Genomic DNA, 20382 nt, shown 5'->3' on the forward strand with positions numbered 1-20382 from the left:
TCACCCAGGCCTACAGGAGGCACTGCCTGCCTGACTGCCAGATTAAAAATATTTTCATCATTTAAATCACCTACTGTCACTAAGATATGCATTTGAGGAAGGCTTTCTTGGTGCTCTTATCTAAAAGTATGGGTAATTTCACCAGCTCAGAAAACTTCAGAGAATTCTCATGAGAATTAAATTAAGCAATGAATAGGCGAGAGCATTGAAAACCATAGTGTACTTTAAAACATACAAGTTATTGCTCTTCCCAAAAGCGGCCAGAGGTGACCTCAAAAATGGCTTACTATTCACTTAACCCAGAAAACCTAACAAAATCATGCAAATCGAGAGGCTCAAATCTTCGTGTTTAAATCTTCTTGTTTACTTTAAGAACACTCGACTGCCCAGGCTATCAAGGGTCTGCATATTCGAAAAGCGACCAATATCTGAAGGATGTCACTTTACAAAAGCAATGTGTGCCTTTCTGTCATCACTATGGTGGAGTTAGTAGGTGTGCCCAGGCCAAACAGTGGAGCTGGACACAGGGCCAGTAGCCCAAAAAGAGTGCTGAGTTTTTGCTGCACATGCTTAAACATGCAGAGAGCCATCTGAACTGAAGGGTGCAGATGTAGATTCTCTGGTCATTGAGCACAGCCAGGTGTACAAAGCTCCCAAGGTGCAGAGAACTCACAGAGCTCATGGGCAGATGAACCCACACGTGAGCCCTCCCACCACATGGAGAGGGTCCTGCTGAGAAAGAGCAAATTGTTCCTAAACCAGAAGAGGGTGTGCACAGAAGAAAAAGATGTCCCAGAGGAAACTAGAGAAACAAAAACTTATGGTCTGGGAGTAAATTTAGCATAAAATAAAGACTAATAAAAGTAATAAATAAATAAATAAGTAAATAATACTAGTGATCAATGTTGTTGGAATACCTGTTAGGGAGGGAGAACAAAGGATGAGCTCTGCCATGTTCTCCCTCCCTTAGCTTTTGTCATCATTCCCTTATTCATCCTCTCCCATATTACCTGTGTTCAACTGGTGATCACATTCTGAGATTCTGAAAATCAACTTCTCCCATATTACCTGTGTTCAATCAGTGATCACATTCTGTTTTTTATTTTTATGTAAATAAGTCTTGAATCTGCTTTCTATGTTCTTTCCCTATTGCCACCCTGACCCAGATTCTCAAAAACAGTCTTCAAATGGGATCTTGAACTCCATTCCTGTACCCTTCACACTAATCCTCTAAGTAGCTGAAAGAACATATGCTCAAACTAAACATCTGATTATGGCCATTTCCTGCTTCAAATGTATCCAGGGTTCCAGTCGATGTTCCCGTTTCTCAGTGTGACAAATAAAACCCTCTACAGTGAGACCATTTCCTGTTTTCAACCTCCCTTTCCAGACTCCACCTTCCTTTCACACGGGGCAAGGCCCGATTGCGTATTTGTTTCCTTACCACAGATGCTATTTGCGTCTCTGAGCCTTTTTTCACGCAGCGCCCTGTACTTAGGGAGCTCTTCCTACCACATATTATTCCTCCATCAAGATAAACTCAAAATAAATAAAAGACAAATGTAAGTCATGAAACCATAAAAATCCTAGATGAAAACACAGGCAGTAAAATCTCAGACATCTCTTATAGCAATATTTTTGCCATTATATCTTAGGGCAAGGGAAATAAAGGAAAAAATAAACAAATGGAACAACATCAAATTAAAAAGTTTCTGCACAGCAAAAACAACAACAACAACAACAACAAAGTGTGAAGGGAATCTACTGTATAGGAGAACATATTTGCCAATTATACATCTCATAATGGGTTAATTTCCAAAATATATATAGCACTTATACATCTCAACAAAAGGAAGACAAACAATCCAAGTAAAAAATAGAATAGACACTTCTCCAAAGAGGACACATACATACTCACCAAACATATGAAAAACTGCTCAACAGCACGAGTTTGATCAAAGAGATGCAAATAAAAACCACAGTGAGGTATCACCTTTCACCTGCCAGAATGTCTACTATCAACACATCAACAAATAATAAGTACTGGCAAGGAGAAAAAGGAACCCAAGTGCATTGCTGGTGGGAATGCAAACTGGTGCAGTCACTGTGGAAATCACTATGGAGTTACCTCAAAAAATTAAAAATTGAACTGCTAGTTTTGTTTTATTGTTAATCCTCACCTGAGGATATTTTTCCACTATTTTTTTTTTTTTTAAGATAGAGTGGAAAGGAGGGAGGGTGAGAGAGAGAGAGAAACATTAATGTGAGAGAGACACATAGATTGGTTGTCTCCCACAAAACCCTGTTGGGAGTCAAAGATCAAACCCACAACCCTTTGGTCTGTGAGTTGATGCTCTAACCACTGAGCAACCACCCAGAGCTGAAATGCCTTTTGGTCCAGGGATCCCACTTCTGGGAATATATCGTAAGAATCCCAAAACACCAAGCAGAAAGAATATATGCAACCCTGTGTTCAAAGCAGTGTTATTTACAACAGTCAAGATCTGGAAATAGCCCAAGTGCTCATCAGTAGATGAGTGGGTAAAAAAGTTATGATATATTTCTACAATAGAATACTACACAGCCATAAAAAATAAGAAACTCTTCCCTTTTGTGTCAGTATGTATGAACCTGGAGATTATTGTGCTAAGTGAAATGAGCCAGTAAGAGACAGACAAATACCATATAATTTCACTTACATGTGAATCTAATAAATAAAATAAATGGATGAACAAAATAGAACCAGAGGCATGCATACACAGAACCACTGACAACTGTCGGAGGGGAGGGGGTTGAGGAGGACTGGATGAAAAAAGGTGAAGAGATTAGCCAAAGAACATATATGCATAGCTCACAGACACAACAGTGTGGTGATAGAGAGAAGGGGGGTGGAAGCTGGATGGAGGTGGACCAGCGGAGGTGGAGGGATAGGAACATCTGTGTTAATAATAAAAATAAAGCTAAAAAAAATGATTTAGCCAAGGTAACTCATCATCCAAAAGTTCTTTTTCTTGATGCCACCTTCTCCCAACTCACAGTACTATTCTAGAGCTTCTCTGAACCCTGGATCTATACAGATCCCTAACTTTCTACATATTTATTGGTTGGTTAATATATGTATCTGTCTCTTCCACATGGAAAACTTCTTGAAGGCCAGGTCTGTGTCATATTATCTTTAGGTCCTTATGTTAAGGCATGTAGTAGACCTCAGTAAATACAAGTGAGAATGAAGAAAGTGATGAGTAAAGGCATGATATGGAAAATCATTACATAAATCTAAGCAGAAAGGTGTGGCACAGAAACTTGAGAGGTCAGCCACATAAAAAGGAGGCAGGAAATGAAAGGGGTGAAAATAAACGGAAAGAATCATTGATGATATATTAAGATGATATGAAAGTGGCAAATGTTGAAAAAAATGGGAGTAGAAAAACAAAAAGAAGAAGAAAACAGAGATCAGATAAAAGAAGCATATTCTGGAAAGAAAAGGACAAAATTGACAAATATAACCCAGTTATGTCAAGGCCAGGGAAATAGAAGAAAAGGAACCAGAAGGTATGTTGATAAGTAATTACCATGAACAGTAACAAACATAAAGTAGCCATCTGGGTAGCAAAAGGAAAAAAGAGAGAGGCCAGAATAATTAAAGGAAGAGAAGTGATTTCATGGCAATACTAAGGAAAGGACATTTAAGGAAACACCCCCCTACACACACACAGGGAAAAAAGAGGAATAAATTAGGACTTAAAAACATAGTAGAGACAGTTTTTTAAGGACTGAAACATTTGCTTATGTTCGAATATGGAATTTGCTGAAAACAATAACTAAAAGTATTTTTTATATTAAAAATAATGGGCAAATATTGAACCCAAAGTCAGCAATTCCACTGGCAAAATGCGGTCATTAGAGAGTTCTGTAGAGCTACTCATGCCTTTTTCGGGTTACTGGTCCTGTGTAGTTATGCTAAGTTTTGCTCTCATCAACAGCAACTGTGATTCAGTATCTGCCCTTAGTTGTAACAAATGAGACAGATTTGAAATATAAAATGTTCCCTTCTATCACTGCACTGGAAGACGAAGAGTTGCTTCATTATACACGGAGAACACCGGAAGAAAGCACCACGGGCAGATGTGCGGAATGCTGTCAGAGCAGGTGACATTTATGTGATGTGACTCACCTTGACATCTCGTAGTATTCCATTACAAGTCTGAGAGACTGTGTTTTCGCTTGTGGGTTACAATAGCCTCAGGTACCCAGATACTGTTCATGTTCTTTAGCAGAGGTCAGCCAACACTCATTGTTAAACACTAAACACATGGCGGCCAGCTGGCAAACTGACATTCCTGCAATGCTTGAATCTGCTCTTTCTAATGTAATATTTTGTAGGAGGTAGATCTTAAGGGATATTATGATGTTAGTTATAATGTGCCTAAAACTGTAACAGGACTACTTTCTTCTGTAAGTGTATAGTTGCATTGCTTTAGAATCACTTTTTTTAATCCAGAAAAATGAAGAATACACCAAACCAAATTTTATACTTATTCAAAACAACACCCCTTCAATATTTGTCTATTTTAAAATTTGTTAGAAATGCCTACCTGCAGAGCTAATATCTCCCCTTCATTTCAGGCAGTGCAGGATAATTTACTCCTCTCCCTACATAATCCATATCACCCAAACTGTATTTCATCTCTGGCTCTTTAATATTATCTATCCACAAATTAGTATCCATGATGTCTGACCCATGCCATCTTATGGCCAAAATATTTCCAACCTTTAGCTGTTGACTATATACTGTCTCATTCCCCTACTCTGCATTATGTGGATGTGTCCCATGTTTTGTTCTGTGTGTGTGCGTGCGTGTGCACAAAATTCTATAAAGAATTTAAAATTTCACACCAACTCTTTCCTAGGAGTTTTTTTCCTGTCTATTCACATTATTTTTATTTTAAAAATAATGTAAAGTCATTTGAAAATAACAGTCACCATTTATTATGTCTTTCTGTTACCATAATTAGCTAATTATTGATGAAAAATGAAGCAAAGGCAATGGTCAGACATTGTTGAGCATATTCAGCTGGGAAGCAGAAGCCAGTTTACTTCACCAGGAAGCTACAGCTTCACCCCTCAGGGAATCTCGGAATTGTCCCTCCAATGGGATTAACACTCCTCCCTTTTCCACTCAGGTATTCCATTGTAAGGGCGTGGAGCAGGACATGTGCAGTAAAAGTCAAAAGGGGAGGTGCTTAACCATAGAGGACTATCAGTCTAACCTGGGAAGGGAATCATTCCTCATGCGGTAGAATCCAGTGCAAACCCATGAAATCTTGGGAAGTTAATTGGTTGTTTTGGAAGGACTATAAGCAGAAACTCAGGGCACTGACCTTGGCCTTGGCCTTGTTGAAGACAGGGTGTACTTTTTCTATGGCAGGATGAAGGGAGGTGAGAAACTGGGAGACCAGGAGGGGAACTACTTTGATTTTGCATCACTAATAAACCACCTGGCCACATCACAATCTCCTGTGTGTGGATCCTTGGAATGCCTCTCTCAGGATCCCATGGAAAAGCCTGTTTCCCAGCTACTACACTTTCTCTGCACTGGGTGCTATTTATATGCATTATTTATGGAAACCTATCAGGTGGGTTTTGTTTATTCACTTTAACGACAAAAGAAAATTTATGTTGAAGTTGAATTAGTGATATGCCCACACCACTGAAAGTGTCTAGTGACAAAGTCAGGATTCAACTCTGGTGTGTTGGATCCAAAGTCAGTTTTTATTGTTCAACACCAGACAAATAAATAGTAGCCTCTTGGCATTTTCCACTATGCATAATACTTCCATGTGTCCCTGAAAATTCAGTGAAAAAGATAATTTGCTGGGAAGAAAAACAAAACTAAGCTAAAAATCATGTATACTTCGAGTTTAGTGACATAGCTCATCTTAATTAAGCAGATATTAATTAGAGAGCATCCTGTATATCCAAGTCTAAATAAAAAGCTCAAAATCCAAAGTACTCCACCCTGGAAGGAAATGCAAGTTGCTTTCAATATGCATTCATGCCACAGTGCTGGGTTTTATCCACCTAAATCCTAAACTGTGGTTGTTTTACTTTCTACTCAAATAATATACACCGACAGTCTGCTGTGACACCCCAGCCTCTGTTCCTAAATCAGCCTCAAAAAGCGGAGCATAAGGCGAAAAGATCCTGAACAAAATATTACTGTTATAATATCAAAATATTCTGTGCAGAGTACATGCATTTATTTATTATGGTATCTCCAGTGACAATTTTACTGAAACTTCCTTCTAATGATATAAGACTCTAGCTTCCACTTAAAAATAAAATTTAAAAAATTGTTCATTGCTTGAACCTTGTTGCTATTCTGTATTTGGGCCCCTGTACAGATGAGAGGATTGTGGTACAGATTCACGTTAAATTTCCATTTTCTTTTTGTTAGAGTGAGGAACTACTGAAAATACAAATATATCTTCTTCTAGACTACTATTCTCCAGTCTGAAAAAGGGAACTAAAGGAAGTACAGTTGTATTTTCCATGGAGACATGACAAGTTGGGTCTGCATGGGATAACAAAACACCTATAAAGTATTTCCATTCCTGCACCTAGAAGGATGGTATTTTTTCACATTTCTATAAGAGGAATAGACAATGTACAAGAATCTTTAATAACTTATGAAAGAAAATCAGACTAAATGAATCTTTGATGTTATAATAGTTTAAAATTTAAAATAGTTATTAATATCCAAACTATATTTTTCTTTTCTTCTCTTTCCACATAGCCTACCTTGAGAAACTCATTAACGCTTAAAACTTTAACAATGATTTCTCTGAGGATAATTCCCAAATTAAATCTGTCCTCAATATTATCCTAAATGATAGTTCCCCTTTACAATAGGAAATTAGATATTTTCACTTGCGTGTTTTCTTTGAAATCCCAAATATCTGCATTTGAACTCCTCATTAGCTTCAAAATACTATTTTCCCCTAAATAGATATTCCAGGAAAAAATATAGTAGCACCATTATTTCTCCCCATTTTCTATATACAACACATTAGAGTCATTTTAAAACACTTGACATCTCCAGGTTTTTATAAGTGGGAGGTCCCATTTCAAGCCCTTTATGATGTTCTCCCAACTCACACCAGTGCTCTGTCTCCTGTTTGTCTTCTTCTACCTATGACCTGCATTTCATGTCCTTCTCTAGGATGCTTTTCTTTCCTTTCCCTGGGGAACTCCCACTTACTCTTCAAGACTGAGGTCAAATAGTTCCTCATCTGTCAAGTGTTTATCAATTCTCTAGGCATACCTGATCACTTCCTAGGTTCCCAATTCTCATATTTATTCCTCTCCCAATTTCTATAAGTGCTTAAGGGCAGAACTTAAGGACAAAATCTACATTTTGCTTTTTATATGAAGAGAAGCATGTGCATAATAGGTGCTCAATAAATATTTTCTTCTTGTATAAATGAATGATTACATGAGTGAAGAAATAATTCAGTACATCTTTGGATTCTCTTAACATCTTCTTGGTCTTTATACCACTGCATTTAGTTTTTCCTTCAAATTATTTACTTGAGAATTAATTTCTCAGGTAGTTTTAGTATATATTTAAACTGAAAATTCAAAACTTCTATGAAATAGCTTACATTAATTAATTCATCTTCTTTTTTCAAGGTCACAATATGTTGGTGGACTTTAAAAACTTTTTTTAGATTTCAAATAGTTAAAATCAATTATTTTAAGATAACTTTGAATAAGTTTTCCTGCATAAGTGGGTAAATTGTGATAAAGATTTTTTAATGTTCAAAAGGCAAAAAAATATATATTTAATGTTTTCATGCTCATACATAATTTTCTTTGGATTTATTTATATTTTTCCTGCATACTATCAACTTAATCAGATCAGAAATTTGATGGAACCCCTTCCTGAAGTTTTAACTGTCCCAGTGGGACATAAGAAAATGTTCTCTGCAGACAATGATGGAATTTTGGAGCACAGGGTATTTTTCTAAGGAAAATATAAAGTTCACTTCTCCCTTCTAAAACATTTAATTGCTAAGAGTATCTAATTTAGTATCTAAAACTCTGGATATGTTGGCCTCCACCAAAATGGGTGTGATAGTTCTTTCTTTTATTTTTTTCATTCATTGTTATAGACAAAATTATTTGAATGCAATAAAAATTATATAAGTTACAACTTGTGATATAAATCTCATGTTTATAGTAAAAATAGAGTATAACAAAATAAACATAAAAATTTGAAAGCAGAGAGTAAGCTTCCATGGAAAATGTAAAACCACTAAACAGTACCTCTACCATTACATGAGCAGAGGATAGTAGCATAATATTTTAAGTGTCAGAACAACTATGATGATAATGATAATTAATCTTTCTATAATTGCACCTGATTGACCTGTAACCTTCTTTACCTTCTTTGCAAGACCAAGCAGAAAGGACTGGCTAATGAATCTGTGATAGCCACAGCAGGACACTGAGGTCAATTCCTACCCACAATCAGGGAATGTGGTTACACAATGTAAATATCAAAGACTGCCTTCAAGGTGGGTAATTATTCCAAGTGAAGGATGGAACAGGTAGAAACAAATATCTATAATCAATGTAGAGTGGACAATAGAACCCAAAGACCTAGAGAAAGTAAGAGAATTCATCTAGAGACAGAACCACCCTACCCCAAATTAAAAAAGACTGATGCAACTGCATCTAAGAGCAGTGAGGATTTAGTCTCTCCTAGGCTCCCTTGCTCTTTAACATCTCCGGGTACAAACATAAACCTGATCAAAAGGAAAGAATGAGTGAAATTCACAGTCTGAAGCCCAAACAAAGGATAAAACACTGTGGTTGGATTGAGGCAGGGTTGAGATTTAGTGTGTAAGACATGAAGATTTTCATGAAAGAGTTGTTATAATATAGACCAAGTGGTCTAGGCTATATAAGAAATGAAAGGAAGAAAGAAATAACTAAATGAAGGGGGGGGAGGGGTGTTGAAAGATCTGAGATAAGAGAACATGATGAGGTAGAAGAGAAAGCATTAAAATTTTTAGAAATGAGAGAGTTTGCCATAGGAGTAAAAATTTCAGATATCAACTATGGAAAAAAATATACAATTTTAAAAATACATTCGTCAAACTACTGAAGAAGAGCAAATAAATGCCAAACTGCTAATTAAGGGTTCTTGAAACACAGCAGGAATAAGACTGATGAAATTAGTTATATTCACAAAGATCTATCTATTGAGATATTTCACTGTCTTACATATATATTTTTAAAACCAGTTACTTTTAAACTCATTGGACTATTGATTTAGGATACAGATGATCACAGATTGCTTTTCTCCCTATAAGAATAAATATTTTGTTTTGTTAATTTTTTTCTTTTTTCTTTATTGATTTTTATTTTATTATTATTTTTTATTAATTTATTTTTGTTACAGATGTTTCTCCCTTTTTCCCTATTGACATCCTCCTCTTCATCTCCCCCACCCTGTCCCCAGCTTTGTTGTCCATGTCCATTGGTTATACGTACATGCATATAAGTTCTGTGGTTTTTCTCTTGAATAAATATTTTGTTTTTATATATAAAATTTAATATTATTTATACAATTATTGATCCATCACTATCCCAAAGCAATGTTTATCAGTTAGGTTTTTGAGAGACTGAATATGCAAAAGGACAATGGCCAGACAAAATATGACAGAACTTTGACCCACAACTTCTGCAGCAATAAGGTTAAGAAACTAAACCACAGCCTTTGTAGCAATTGACCCAGAATAGCCAGGATTTGGGCAACAACAGCCAGCCTACCTTTGTTTTAAAATCAGTAACAATCAGAAAGCAAAATATGTTCTCCAAATCAATCACATAAGATGCCTTGCTTCTAGTTAGTCAACCTGAGTTTTTCCTGTGTCAACAAACTCCAATCCCAGATCCTGAAGTCTCTTTTTCTTTTTTCCCATTTGGAAGCTTTTCCTCTTCCCTGCCTGTCTTTGAGTCTCTACCAAAAGCAAATGATGATAGCTAACTAGCCTCTGTTTGTTCTCATTTGGGGGATCTTTGTTTATCCCCACATTTCTGACAGTTTTGTCTCTTGTGATCTAAGACAACACATCATTTAATTCTCTCCACCTGAAATCTGCAGACTCACACAGTACAGAACTCTCTGGCCACTTGGAAGTTGATGGCCACTTCACTGACCTCTCTCAAACATTCACTACAGACACTGAAATGCCATATTTTAGAAAAGGGGTCTGTGCTCTCACTCTCAGGTAATTTTGATAAACACTTCTAAGCTGTAAATAAGCTGAATTTTTACCAATTATGTATCACATTAGAATAATTGGCAGACAGAATCATTATCCTTTATATTAAAGCACTTCTCCTTGGCATGATTGAATAATGGTTTCCAGTGATTCAAATTCCACGAAGTAAAACAATCCAATTCTTTTCTTTAAATCCTCACTCCAGGATATTTTTCCATTTCTCTTCAGATAGAGAGTGTGTGTGGTGGGAGGGAGGGACACAGATTTGAGAGACATATTGATTGGTTGTCTCCCGCAAAATTCCAGTCAGGTCTGGGGACCGAACCACAACCCAGGTACATGCCCGTGGCTAGAATCGAACCTAAGACTCTTTGGTCCATGGGCCAACTCTCTAACCGTGCAGCCAAACCAGCCAGGGCTACAGTCCAATTCTTTACAGAGAGAATATTCATGGAAAAGGCAATGGGAGCTAGTGATTACTCTCACACGCCATCCAAAAAAAAAAAAAAAAAAAGAGCCATCATGGTAGAGCACAGAAAAAATAATTCTTCCTCCCTGGTATAATATTTACTTCAAATATATAATGAATAAAATAAATAAATAACTTGCAATTGAATAGCCCGAAATTTTTTCTTCTCCCTGCAGCTGGAGTCTTTCAATCGCCTCCACTGCACAGTCATTATGGAGGTGATCCTGTATCTGAGGAAAGCTGGGAGCTCAGTGCTGCACAGCAAACCCTTCTGGATCCACATACTCCTCCTTCATATCCTAACTTGAGTGCAACAGGCCATAAAGTTAGAGTGACAGTATGCTTTCAGAAACTGGCCCATTGGCAACAGGTAGGCTTAGCCAATGATTTGGCAGAGATTCTGACAACATATTTAAGGATATTGTCAGGACTTACAAGGCAGTATCATTCTTAACAGCCATGTTGTAAGCCTCCCTATCACAGAACAAAAGACCAGGAGAACTGGTTGGACAAGAAATGCTGGACACCAGGAATCAAATCATACAAGAAATTAAAACTGCCAAAGAAGCACCAATCACTCATCCACATTAATGTAGACCCAAACCCACTGTCCAAACCCACCAACCAAGGCCCCAAAGCCCACTGACCACAAAAGCTTCCTGCCAGTGGCTGCATTTAAGGATGAAACTCCAGCTCCTGGGGACTGCCATCATCGACCCAACACCCCATGGCTCGGTGACGTTTGGCCATTCCCTTTGGATCTCCCCATCCTCCATCCCCTTTTCTTTAAATAAACCCAATTTTTCTCTATTTACTGTCTGGGATTGCTATTTAGCATGCCTGCACACCACACCCCCAACTTTAACCTTTCAGACAGTATGGAAATAAAAAACCAGAAGCATTGCCAATTGAGGTGCTAAGTACACAGGATAAGCCAGTTTCCTTCTAACTTATGCTGCCCTAGTTCAAAATGCTCCACTGTAGGTATTGGTTCACCTTTAATGCCAAGGGCAGCACCCGAAATTCAGTCAGTGCTCAGTAAATAAAACCACAGAAATTCTAGAAAAACCTAGACATTTTGTCAAATTAATTCACCATTTTTCAAGTAAAAATTAATATCACATTGTGTCTTAAAATATAAAATTTTATGAGGATGGGTACACCACCCAGGTATATGTTTGAGCACATAATTTAAAAAATATTAGTGTGTAAAGCAGTACTGCTTTTGACCAGGTATTTTCAATTTGTTAACTTCATTAACAGTAACATTCAAGTTATACACTCTTAGAAGTCATAATTTTTTGACAAAGATTTAGATGATGGTTTGTATTTCTGATTTGAGGAAGAATTATCAATTTTTGTCTGTTTCCCCATGATTTTTCAGCAACTTAAAAAATGAATTAGATGTTCTCAAATATTATGTAAGCCCTGAGATGTGGAAACTGTTTAAGTTAAAAAAACAAGAGACTGTCTGGACAGAGTTTATCTGAGAAAGGAAAGCGGCCTGTAATTGATGATGAAATCATTAATAAGTATTCTATTCAACTCAATGAAAGGAAGACAAACATTCCAATTAAAAAATGGGCAAAGGACCTAAATAGACATTTCTCCAAAGAGGACAGACAAATGGCTAAGAGACGTATGAAAAAATGTTTAAATCACTAATCATCAGAGAGATGGAAATTAAAATGACTATGAGGTATCACCTCACACCTGCCGGAATGGCTGCCATCAACAAATCTTCAAACGACAAGAGGATGTGGAGAAAAGAGAACGCTAATACACTGCTGGTGGGAATGCAGACTGGTACAAACACTATGGAAAACAGTATGGAGTTTCCTCAAAAATTAAAAGTGGAACTGCAGTTTGACCCAGTGATCCTGTTACTGGTGCAATGACCTGGTTATTATTTAGCCCAAAAGTAGTAAAGGGAAGAGTAGCTCATTTAATACTCTAATCTATTCTACATGTGGGGGCAGGGTCTGGACAACGGCAGTTTAGACAGATGCCCAGTGAGATCTGAAGGATGTAGGAGGAGCCTACCTGTCTGTCATACCTGGAGGCCAGTCAGTGGCCCAAATAGTCATGGCCACTGAAAACTCTGGAAACCTGAATATTTAATCTTCTAGAGAAAATCTCTCTCTCTCTCTCTGTCTCTCTCTTTCTCTCTTGCCCCCCCCCTTTATCCCTCTCCCCTTGAGGCAGACTCCCAGCTTGTGGGGCTCCTGTACCCTGCACTCACCACGTAGCCCCCAGCCACGTGGGATGCATGCAATAGATGAATCAACTAAATCTGGACTAACCCTGATCTGAACCCAGCTGCATCATGAAGTAGACACTCTGGATTTTACCTTATTTCTGGACTTGCTAAACCCGCAACTGCCCCTCTTCCAGGACTGAATGGAGGGACATGGGACTTCACAACCCAGGAAGTATAATTATACACCAACAAAAGCCATCCATTCTCCTGTGCCAGCCTTTGACAGTTCATTTTCTAAGATGTCGCAAGAGCCTCCTACCCACAAATGCCATAGGCATCTGGCCCCCTTTATTCTCCAACAACAGTCCCACTTCTAGGAATATATCCTCAGGATCCTGAAACACCAGTCAGCAAGAATATATGCACCCCTGTGGGGGGCAGGTTGGAAGAGGTCAATGGGAAAAAGGGGGGATAGCTGTAATAATTTCAACAATAAAGAGAAATTTTAAAAAGAATTTACCATTAAAAAAAATAAGTATTCCAACCTCTAAATATCATAAAGAGAAAACTTTCACAAACTTAATAAATTTTAGTGGGCGTCCAGGTTAAGACGGCAGATTGTCAGACAAATATATATTTGTTTCCTTCTCCAAACCTCACTACAACTACAGATGAACTTTGTTTTTCCCTTGTAAAGGTCTAAACCCCCTAGGTTGAAGAAAACAGAATGGGAGAAGATATATCAGCTAGAAATAGAAACTAGGATACAGAAGACAAGTGGTAAATAATGTAGTTAACCAGCTAAAGCCGGAGCCCAAACCAGCAGTGGAAAAATTAAGAATCAAGCGCACTGAAACAGAAGGATCCATGGATGACTGAAATTTGGGGTAGAGGAAGAGACGGAAAGCACAGTTTGCGTCCTCCCCTACTCCACACCCCTGGACATCTGCCTCTCCCTCATCCCAGGAAAAGTCCAGACATTATTCTCTGAAGTTTAAATAATCTCTGCATTGGAAGTCTTTGGACTTATGTAAGGAGGAATATCTTTTAATAAAAACAGGAATATTAAAAGAATGTGTGGATACCGAATGCTAAATATAGAAACTACAAGCCACGCCCCTCTTCACACCTCTACTCCCAGAGTCCCTGTCTTCTACTCAGGAATTTGGAAGATGCTTCCCTGGAAAACTAATCAGTGCAAGGAGAAAGTCTTCCCTCCAGCAAGTATTAAGTCCTTAAGTCTGATTCTAGAAAATACCAGAGACTGAGGAAAAGAAATGCTGAGTTATTAGAAAATGCCACAGGGTCAGTATGATAAGGCAGCAAAGCGTATGTGACTATACGAATGGCCTTTCGCCAAGGAAAAATCCTGTTTAGAACACTGAGGTCTGGCTTGTCTGCCCTAGAATGAATGCATCACAGTGGTGGTGACACAGATGCCCTACCCTATTTGTAACTGCACCAACAACCCGAGGAAACCTGCTCCAGACCGCCAGTTTTGGCTCCACGAAGTACTAAATGGTCAGTGTGCCAAGGGGTGCGAGCCAAGGCTCAGAAATGGCTACATCAAGTTTACAGAAGTAATTTTTCCAGCCCCTGATACAGTACTGTTCGGAAACTTATTAAGTTTCCATTAGCCAATACCAGAATTTCGGAAATCCATCTAATTATGTGGGTCTCCCAGCAGTGGCTAGAGTCTCACGGGTTCGGTCTCTGCCAAGGGCGTCATTCTAAAGGGTCTGTCTTTCTTCCTGCCTATCATTCCTAGAATGCTCTGGTTTACATCATGATCATGATTTTTAAGTAGTTCCCTACTTCTTCTTTAAAAAAAAAACAAAACAAAAAAAACCTGTCCCTTTGCTAAGTACAGTCATCCCTCGCCACTTCGTGCTTCAACTTTCGCGACTACACTCTATCACAGTTTTTACAAATATATTCATTAAAAAGTTGATTGAGACAGTGAAAATGATACAGCACGCACTCGGTTGCCTGAGTCAATTATACACCCCTGTATTACAATTAAAATTAAAATACCTGTACGTGTGGACTGTAGGCCTATGTATTCAAGCACCCCAGGAATCCTTCAACACCAGGTGCAACCACTAGAGTCTGGATCGGATTAACCGCAATAAATGAAGGATGACTGTAATTTTATAATCTATCACTTTCTTCATGCCCCTCTTAGCTTCTTCCTGTACTTATATAATTTTCTAGAGTCCCACAAATTGGTCTGAGTCATACCCACCATCTGTCCTCCACCTCTGTGGATTTTCTCACTTACATCCTCTCATTCTACAATCCAATCCTTGTATCTCATTTATGTCATTTACAGTCTAATACAAACTTCACTTGCTCATACTTTTGTTCTCGGTTTACTCTGCCCCCATGGATAATCCTCCTCTTCTGAAATCCTCATGTAGTTACAGCTGCAAGCACACAATGCATCACACGGTTATTGTTGTTATTTCCAATGTGTCTGCTTGTTTTCCCCTTGGGGGAAGGACTGGGTCTTCTTTGTTTAATACAAGGGTAAAGACCTTTGTACCCTTTCTACCCAGAACCTGAGTAGGTACCCAGATTCTGAAGGTGAACCAACTCCAATTGGAAGTCATTTCATTTGTGTGTCCTTGAGCAATTTATCTGACCTCTATGAATCTCACTTTCTTTCACAATAAAATGGACAGTACAACAATCAATCAAAATGTCCTGAAAATAAAAATGAGAAATCATATAGTGTAGAACATCGTAAGCTTTTATCAAAGTTTACTGTGTGAAGCCTTATATTAAGAACAAAATAGCAGTTGGAGAAAATGAGAAAACAGAGCATTCAGTGACACTTTAGAAAGGATAATTTACTATTTATTCTTTTTATTATATTTTAAAATATATAGCTATTTCACATCTATATGTGGGACAGAGAGTGTACTGAAGTGATCAACTACTTGTTGATAAACACTGTGACCCCCATTCTCACGGGTCCAATTACAAACAAGTCGAAACACCTGCAATGAAAAAAATATGATGTGGGTGGAACTGAAAACCAGCCTATATATAAAACTGCTAAATTTAAGCCTCAGGAAAAACTTTGTAGTGTCTGAGGAGACTCTTAAAAAAGAACTTGGAGTAAAAAAGAAGCAAATAAAAACGCTTTATTCATTTTAAAACAACTGAAGATCTATCACAATTTATATGAACTAAAATTAAACTGAATCAGGACTCAGTTCAAGTGCAAGAGAGTATCAGGGTCCAATATTCAATTTTGCGACTCTGCCTTTGCTGCTATTTGAACATACGATGTCCCTATTTTGTGGAAGCCTTTGGCAGTGACACCTATATACTGTGAGGATGTTGGGCTGTTTTAGGTTTTGCAAAACATGAAATGTATCTATTTTCCAATGAGGTTTCACTCTGTGGGGTTGTGAATTACTTCTAACACCCTAGCTACAGATGATGACACCCTCAAAGTCACTGAGCATCCTTTCCAAATCATATTTTAGCACCATCCAACCCGATTTCAAGTATGTCAACAGTGAAACATGAATTGTTCAGGGAGGGAGGGAGGGAGACGCAGAGCAAGAGAAACGTCACTGGAGTCTGTATACTCACCACCTGTTGGTGACTTACTCCTATGCTTCTATCATCATAATTCATTTCCCTTCTTTCCCAGTCCGAACCCAGTTATCTCAACAGTTTATTTCTAGTAGTTTCAATTTTTCCATCCCCTTGCATTCTGCTGCAATTTTTTTTTTATCACATACATACACACAATGTGTAATTCCTTCATATATATCATTGTCATTGTATTCAAAATATCTAGTTGTTTCAGTAGCAAAAGGTGTCACTAATTTTGATGATACATAAATCATTATAATAAATTATGTAGCTACAGAAATAAAACATTCAGATAGCTTTGATAGAAATCGTAATTTGATTTACCAATTTCTTTGTAAAAGTAATATGCTCATAGGAAACACAGCGAAGATTCTTGAGGTAAAAGAGTGTCAAGTTGATTCTAAAATATTCCTTGGCAGTTTATAAGAAACTGACATATTTATTTACCATAATCTCTAGAACAACTCATCTGCAACTTTGGAATTATATATTATTTGCTTTTTCCTACCACCTGTGTATTTTAGCACCTGCCACTCAAAGAATCTTGAGGTTTTATTAATGCAAAACATGTTTCTAACCATTATAAGTATTATACATCATTTTCCACATATTTACCTTGTGAAGTCTGTCATCTCCATCATGATCATACACATCTTCTTGGCCAGAACAATAATATCGTTGCTTGTATCATCCCATATTTCAATCTCTGCATCCAGCTTACTCTTTACTTTCTTGAAATCAGCAACTTGCTCAGCAATCTTTTCCTTCTCTGCCTCGGGCAACTGTGTCATCTTAGCCTGAAACATGTGATAATTAGATTTGTAATTACTTCACTATGTCAAAAAGCATTTTAGGAAAAAGTGGTCATTACAGAATGTTCATATTTGTTCATTTAAAAACAGACATGGTACACTTTTTTGGTTCAGAATTCTCTTCTTAATTTTATTGATTTAAGAGAGCGAGGGGAAGAGGGAAACATCGCTTTATTTCTATTTATTTATGCAATCATTGGTTGATTGATTCTTGTATGTGCCCTGACCAGAGAAGAATCTAACCCACAAACTTAGCCTATCAGGATGATGCTCTAACAAACTGAGCTACCCACCCATGGCCCATATTACTTTTCTTTTTTAAAGTCATATAATTAAAACATACTAGGTTTATTTTTTATATGAAAAAATATATTGAATTATAATTTTTTGCTCTAGAACTACAATGTTAAATTTGAGAATAACAATGTATAATTTTGTGTCTGACATACTTAAATTACTTCTTAGTATAAATGTCAAACTTCTCAAATATCTAACACATTAAAATTTAAAATTAATACAAACTTATGTAATGTATTACGTAGTTAGAAAACCATATAGCCCTGACTGGGTGGTTCAGTTGGTTGGAGCATCATCCTGTACCTCAAAAGATTGCAGGTTTTATTCCCAGTCAGGGCATATATACCTAGGTTACAGGCTTGATCCCCAGTTGAGGTGAGTACAGGAGACAACAGATTGATGTTTTTCTCTCGCATCAGTGTTTCTCTCTCTCTCAAATCAATAAAAATAAAAATATCCTCAGATGAGGATTAAAAACAAACAAACATATACTTTATTTAATTGTATTATTAGTTTACTTCAACAGGTAGAGGAGAGGTATATCACAATTTATCTTGAAATGAGATTTTCTATGTATGTATGTACATAGTCAGATAGATCTTTACATAAATACTGACTATATATCGGTTAACTGCAACAGCATACATTTATACAGCAACAGTATACATTTGTAAGTCATTTGTACATAAATACACACACACACATATATATATATATAAAATAATTAGAATGTATGTGTATTCTGTGCATATAAGCACATTTCGATTTATATGTATATACAAATTATTTGGAGAGAAGAGTAAAAATGTTATCAGCAGGGTGTATTAAGACAGCCCTCCCTAACTAGCATTCTGATTTTTGGGGTGCTCTTCTCCATGCACAGTGAACTTAGTGTGTTGGCCCTATAGTCAATTCTTCAGGTATGTTGAATTTTGAGTAGTATGCAACTCACATCTTTCATTTGCAATTTATAATATGGGATAGGTAGAAAACCATCTAAGTCCATAAACTACCATATTCACAACCTTAACACCTGGGACCTATAACTTTTTGTCAAATAAAAAAAAATGTGAAGAAACAGTTATTTGATAATATCAATACCATAAAATTTCATGCAACAATCTATGCAATCATATTGTCCAAAAATAATCCATATATATTCTAGTAGTAGAATGAGTACATAGGTCTGAGACGTATCACTTAAAAGGGATAAATCATATATGTGGAATTTATTTATTGACTATTCACATAGAATATGTGATCCTTAAAATGCCTATTTCCAGACGCTAGTCTCTAGGACACCTATACATGGGGAAATAAGAAGAGATCACCTCAGAAAAGCTTTGAAATGTTCTGGATACCAGGTTCAGAATACTGAAAATACATTTTATTGAATCAATAGTACACAATACAAAAAAAATAGCTTAAGTGTATAAATGAAGAATTTTCAAAAATGGTAAATGAAAAATCCAACCAAAAAATTACAATTAAAGAACCAACATCAAATATCTGATATTTGTTATTTATTTATTATAAACCTAACTCAAGGTCTAAAATAACTGGGCATGTGTAAAGTCTCAGAATTATCCATGCTTAAATTTTAACTATTAAAGAAAATAAACTACAAGGCTTTCTGATTTAAAGTTGCTTCAAATTCCTTAACCTACTGCATGACACATATCGACTACTCGATAAATTATATATATTTCCTATTCAATAAGATAAGAAGATTATAAAATATATTTATATATCTAGCACCAAAAATGTGCTTTTGTTTCATTTTTATTTTATTTGAAGAATTAACTTAAGCTATGAGACTAGGTTTTTAATTGATGAGCTTAGATAGGTGACTGTCTTAGGAACCAAAAATAGTTTGTAGTTTCTTTCCTCAGGAAACGTGGCCTATGTGATATGTTAAAAGAAGAGCAACTTTTACAGCTGTTGGCATATGGCAGGGCATGCAAATGGAGACACACAGCTCACGTATGTTTGAGATCAATAGTATGCTAGCACATTAAGTAAATTAGAAACTGCTAATACATTAAACTAGCTCAATCAAACACAGAAATAAATTTTCTCTATCTTGTCCACTGATCACTATCATTAACTCCATTTTCACAAAATTGTTTTAAACTTTGAAATAATAATAGCTGTAGATAGATTCAGTTGGGACCGCTTTTCTACGGTCTTTATCTCAAAGATCTAATAAATAATTTTGAAGTGGAATATCTAGTGGTATGTCATGGACAGTTATTCACTATCCTCATAGTGAAGTTAAAGATGTTCAAGAGGTGGTCTTATTGAGTGTATTCCTAGTTCTGTTTTTTTGAGTGCTGCTGATTTCCAATATGACCTTGAAGAAGTCACTTAACCATCTTCTCTGAGTTTCCCTAGACAAAAAATAACAATAGTGGCAGCTGCTACCAACCAGCATGCAGGACATAGGTAATGGGTAACCTTGAGAATGACCATGTCATGAACAGGAATCTCATCAATTACACTAAATTTCCTTAACAGCGTATCAATTTACATGATGACTTACAATTGGCAGATGTTTACTTTTGACAAGATAAGGGCCAAAAGTTGAGCAATAGTTTACAAAACTAAAAGTTTTAGTAAAATCTGATTCTTTCTCTCAGAAGAAACAACAATAAAACATTAGAGTACTGACTGGCATCTTTACTAAAGATTTTTAGT

The 20382-nt window shown here is 36.7% G+C and overlaps 1 protein-coding gene across 1 annotated transcript in view; it reads right to left on the reverse strand.

The window, feature by feature from the left end:
• The window catches only part of CTNNA3 (catenin alpha 3), a 1555380-nt gene that overhangs the window by 104132 nt on the left and 1430866 nt on the right, over window positions 1-20382 (reverse strand). The window contains exon 15 of the mRNA XM_036264901.1: window positions 17192-17373. Coding sequence (XP_036120794.1) covers window positions 17192-17373 — 182 coding nt within the window. The remainder of the gene's footprint in view (window positions 1-17191; window positions 17374-20382) is intronic.

The sequence above is a fragment of the Molossus molossus genome, unplaced genomic scaffold (assembly GCF_014108415.1).
Source record: "Molossus molossus isolate mMolMol1 unplaced genomic scaffold, mMolMol1.p scaffold_m16_p_17, whole genome shotgun sequence".
NCBI lineage: Eukaryota > Metazoa > Chordata > Mammalia > Chiroptera > Molossidae > Molossus > Molossus molossus.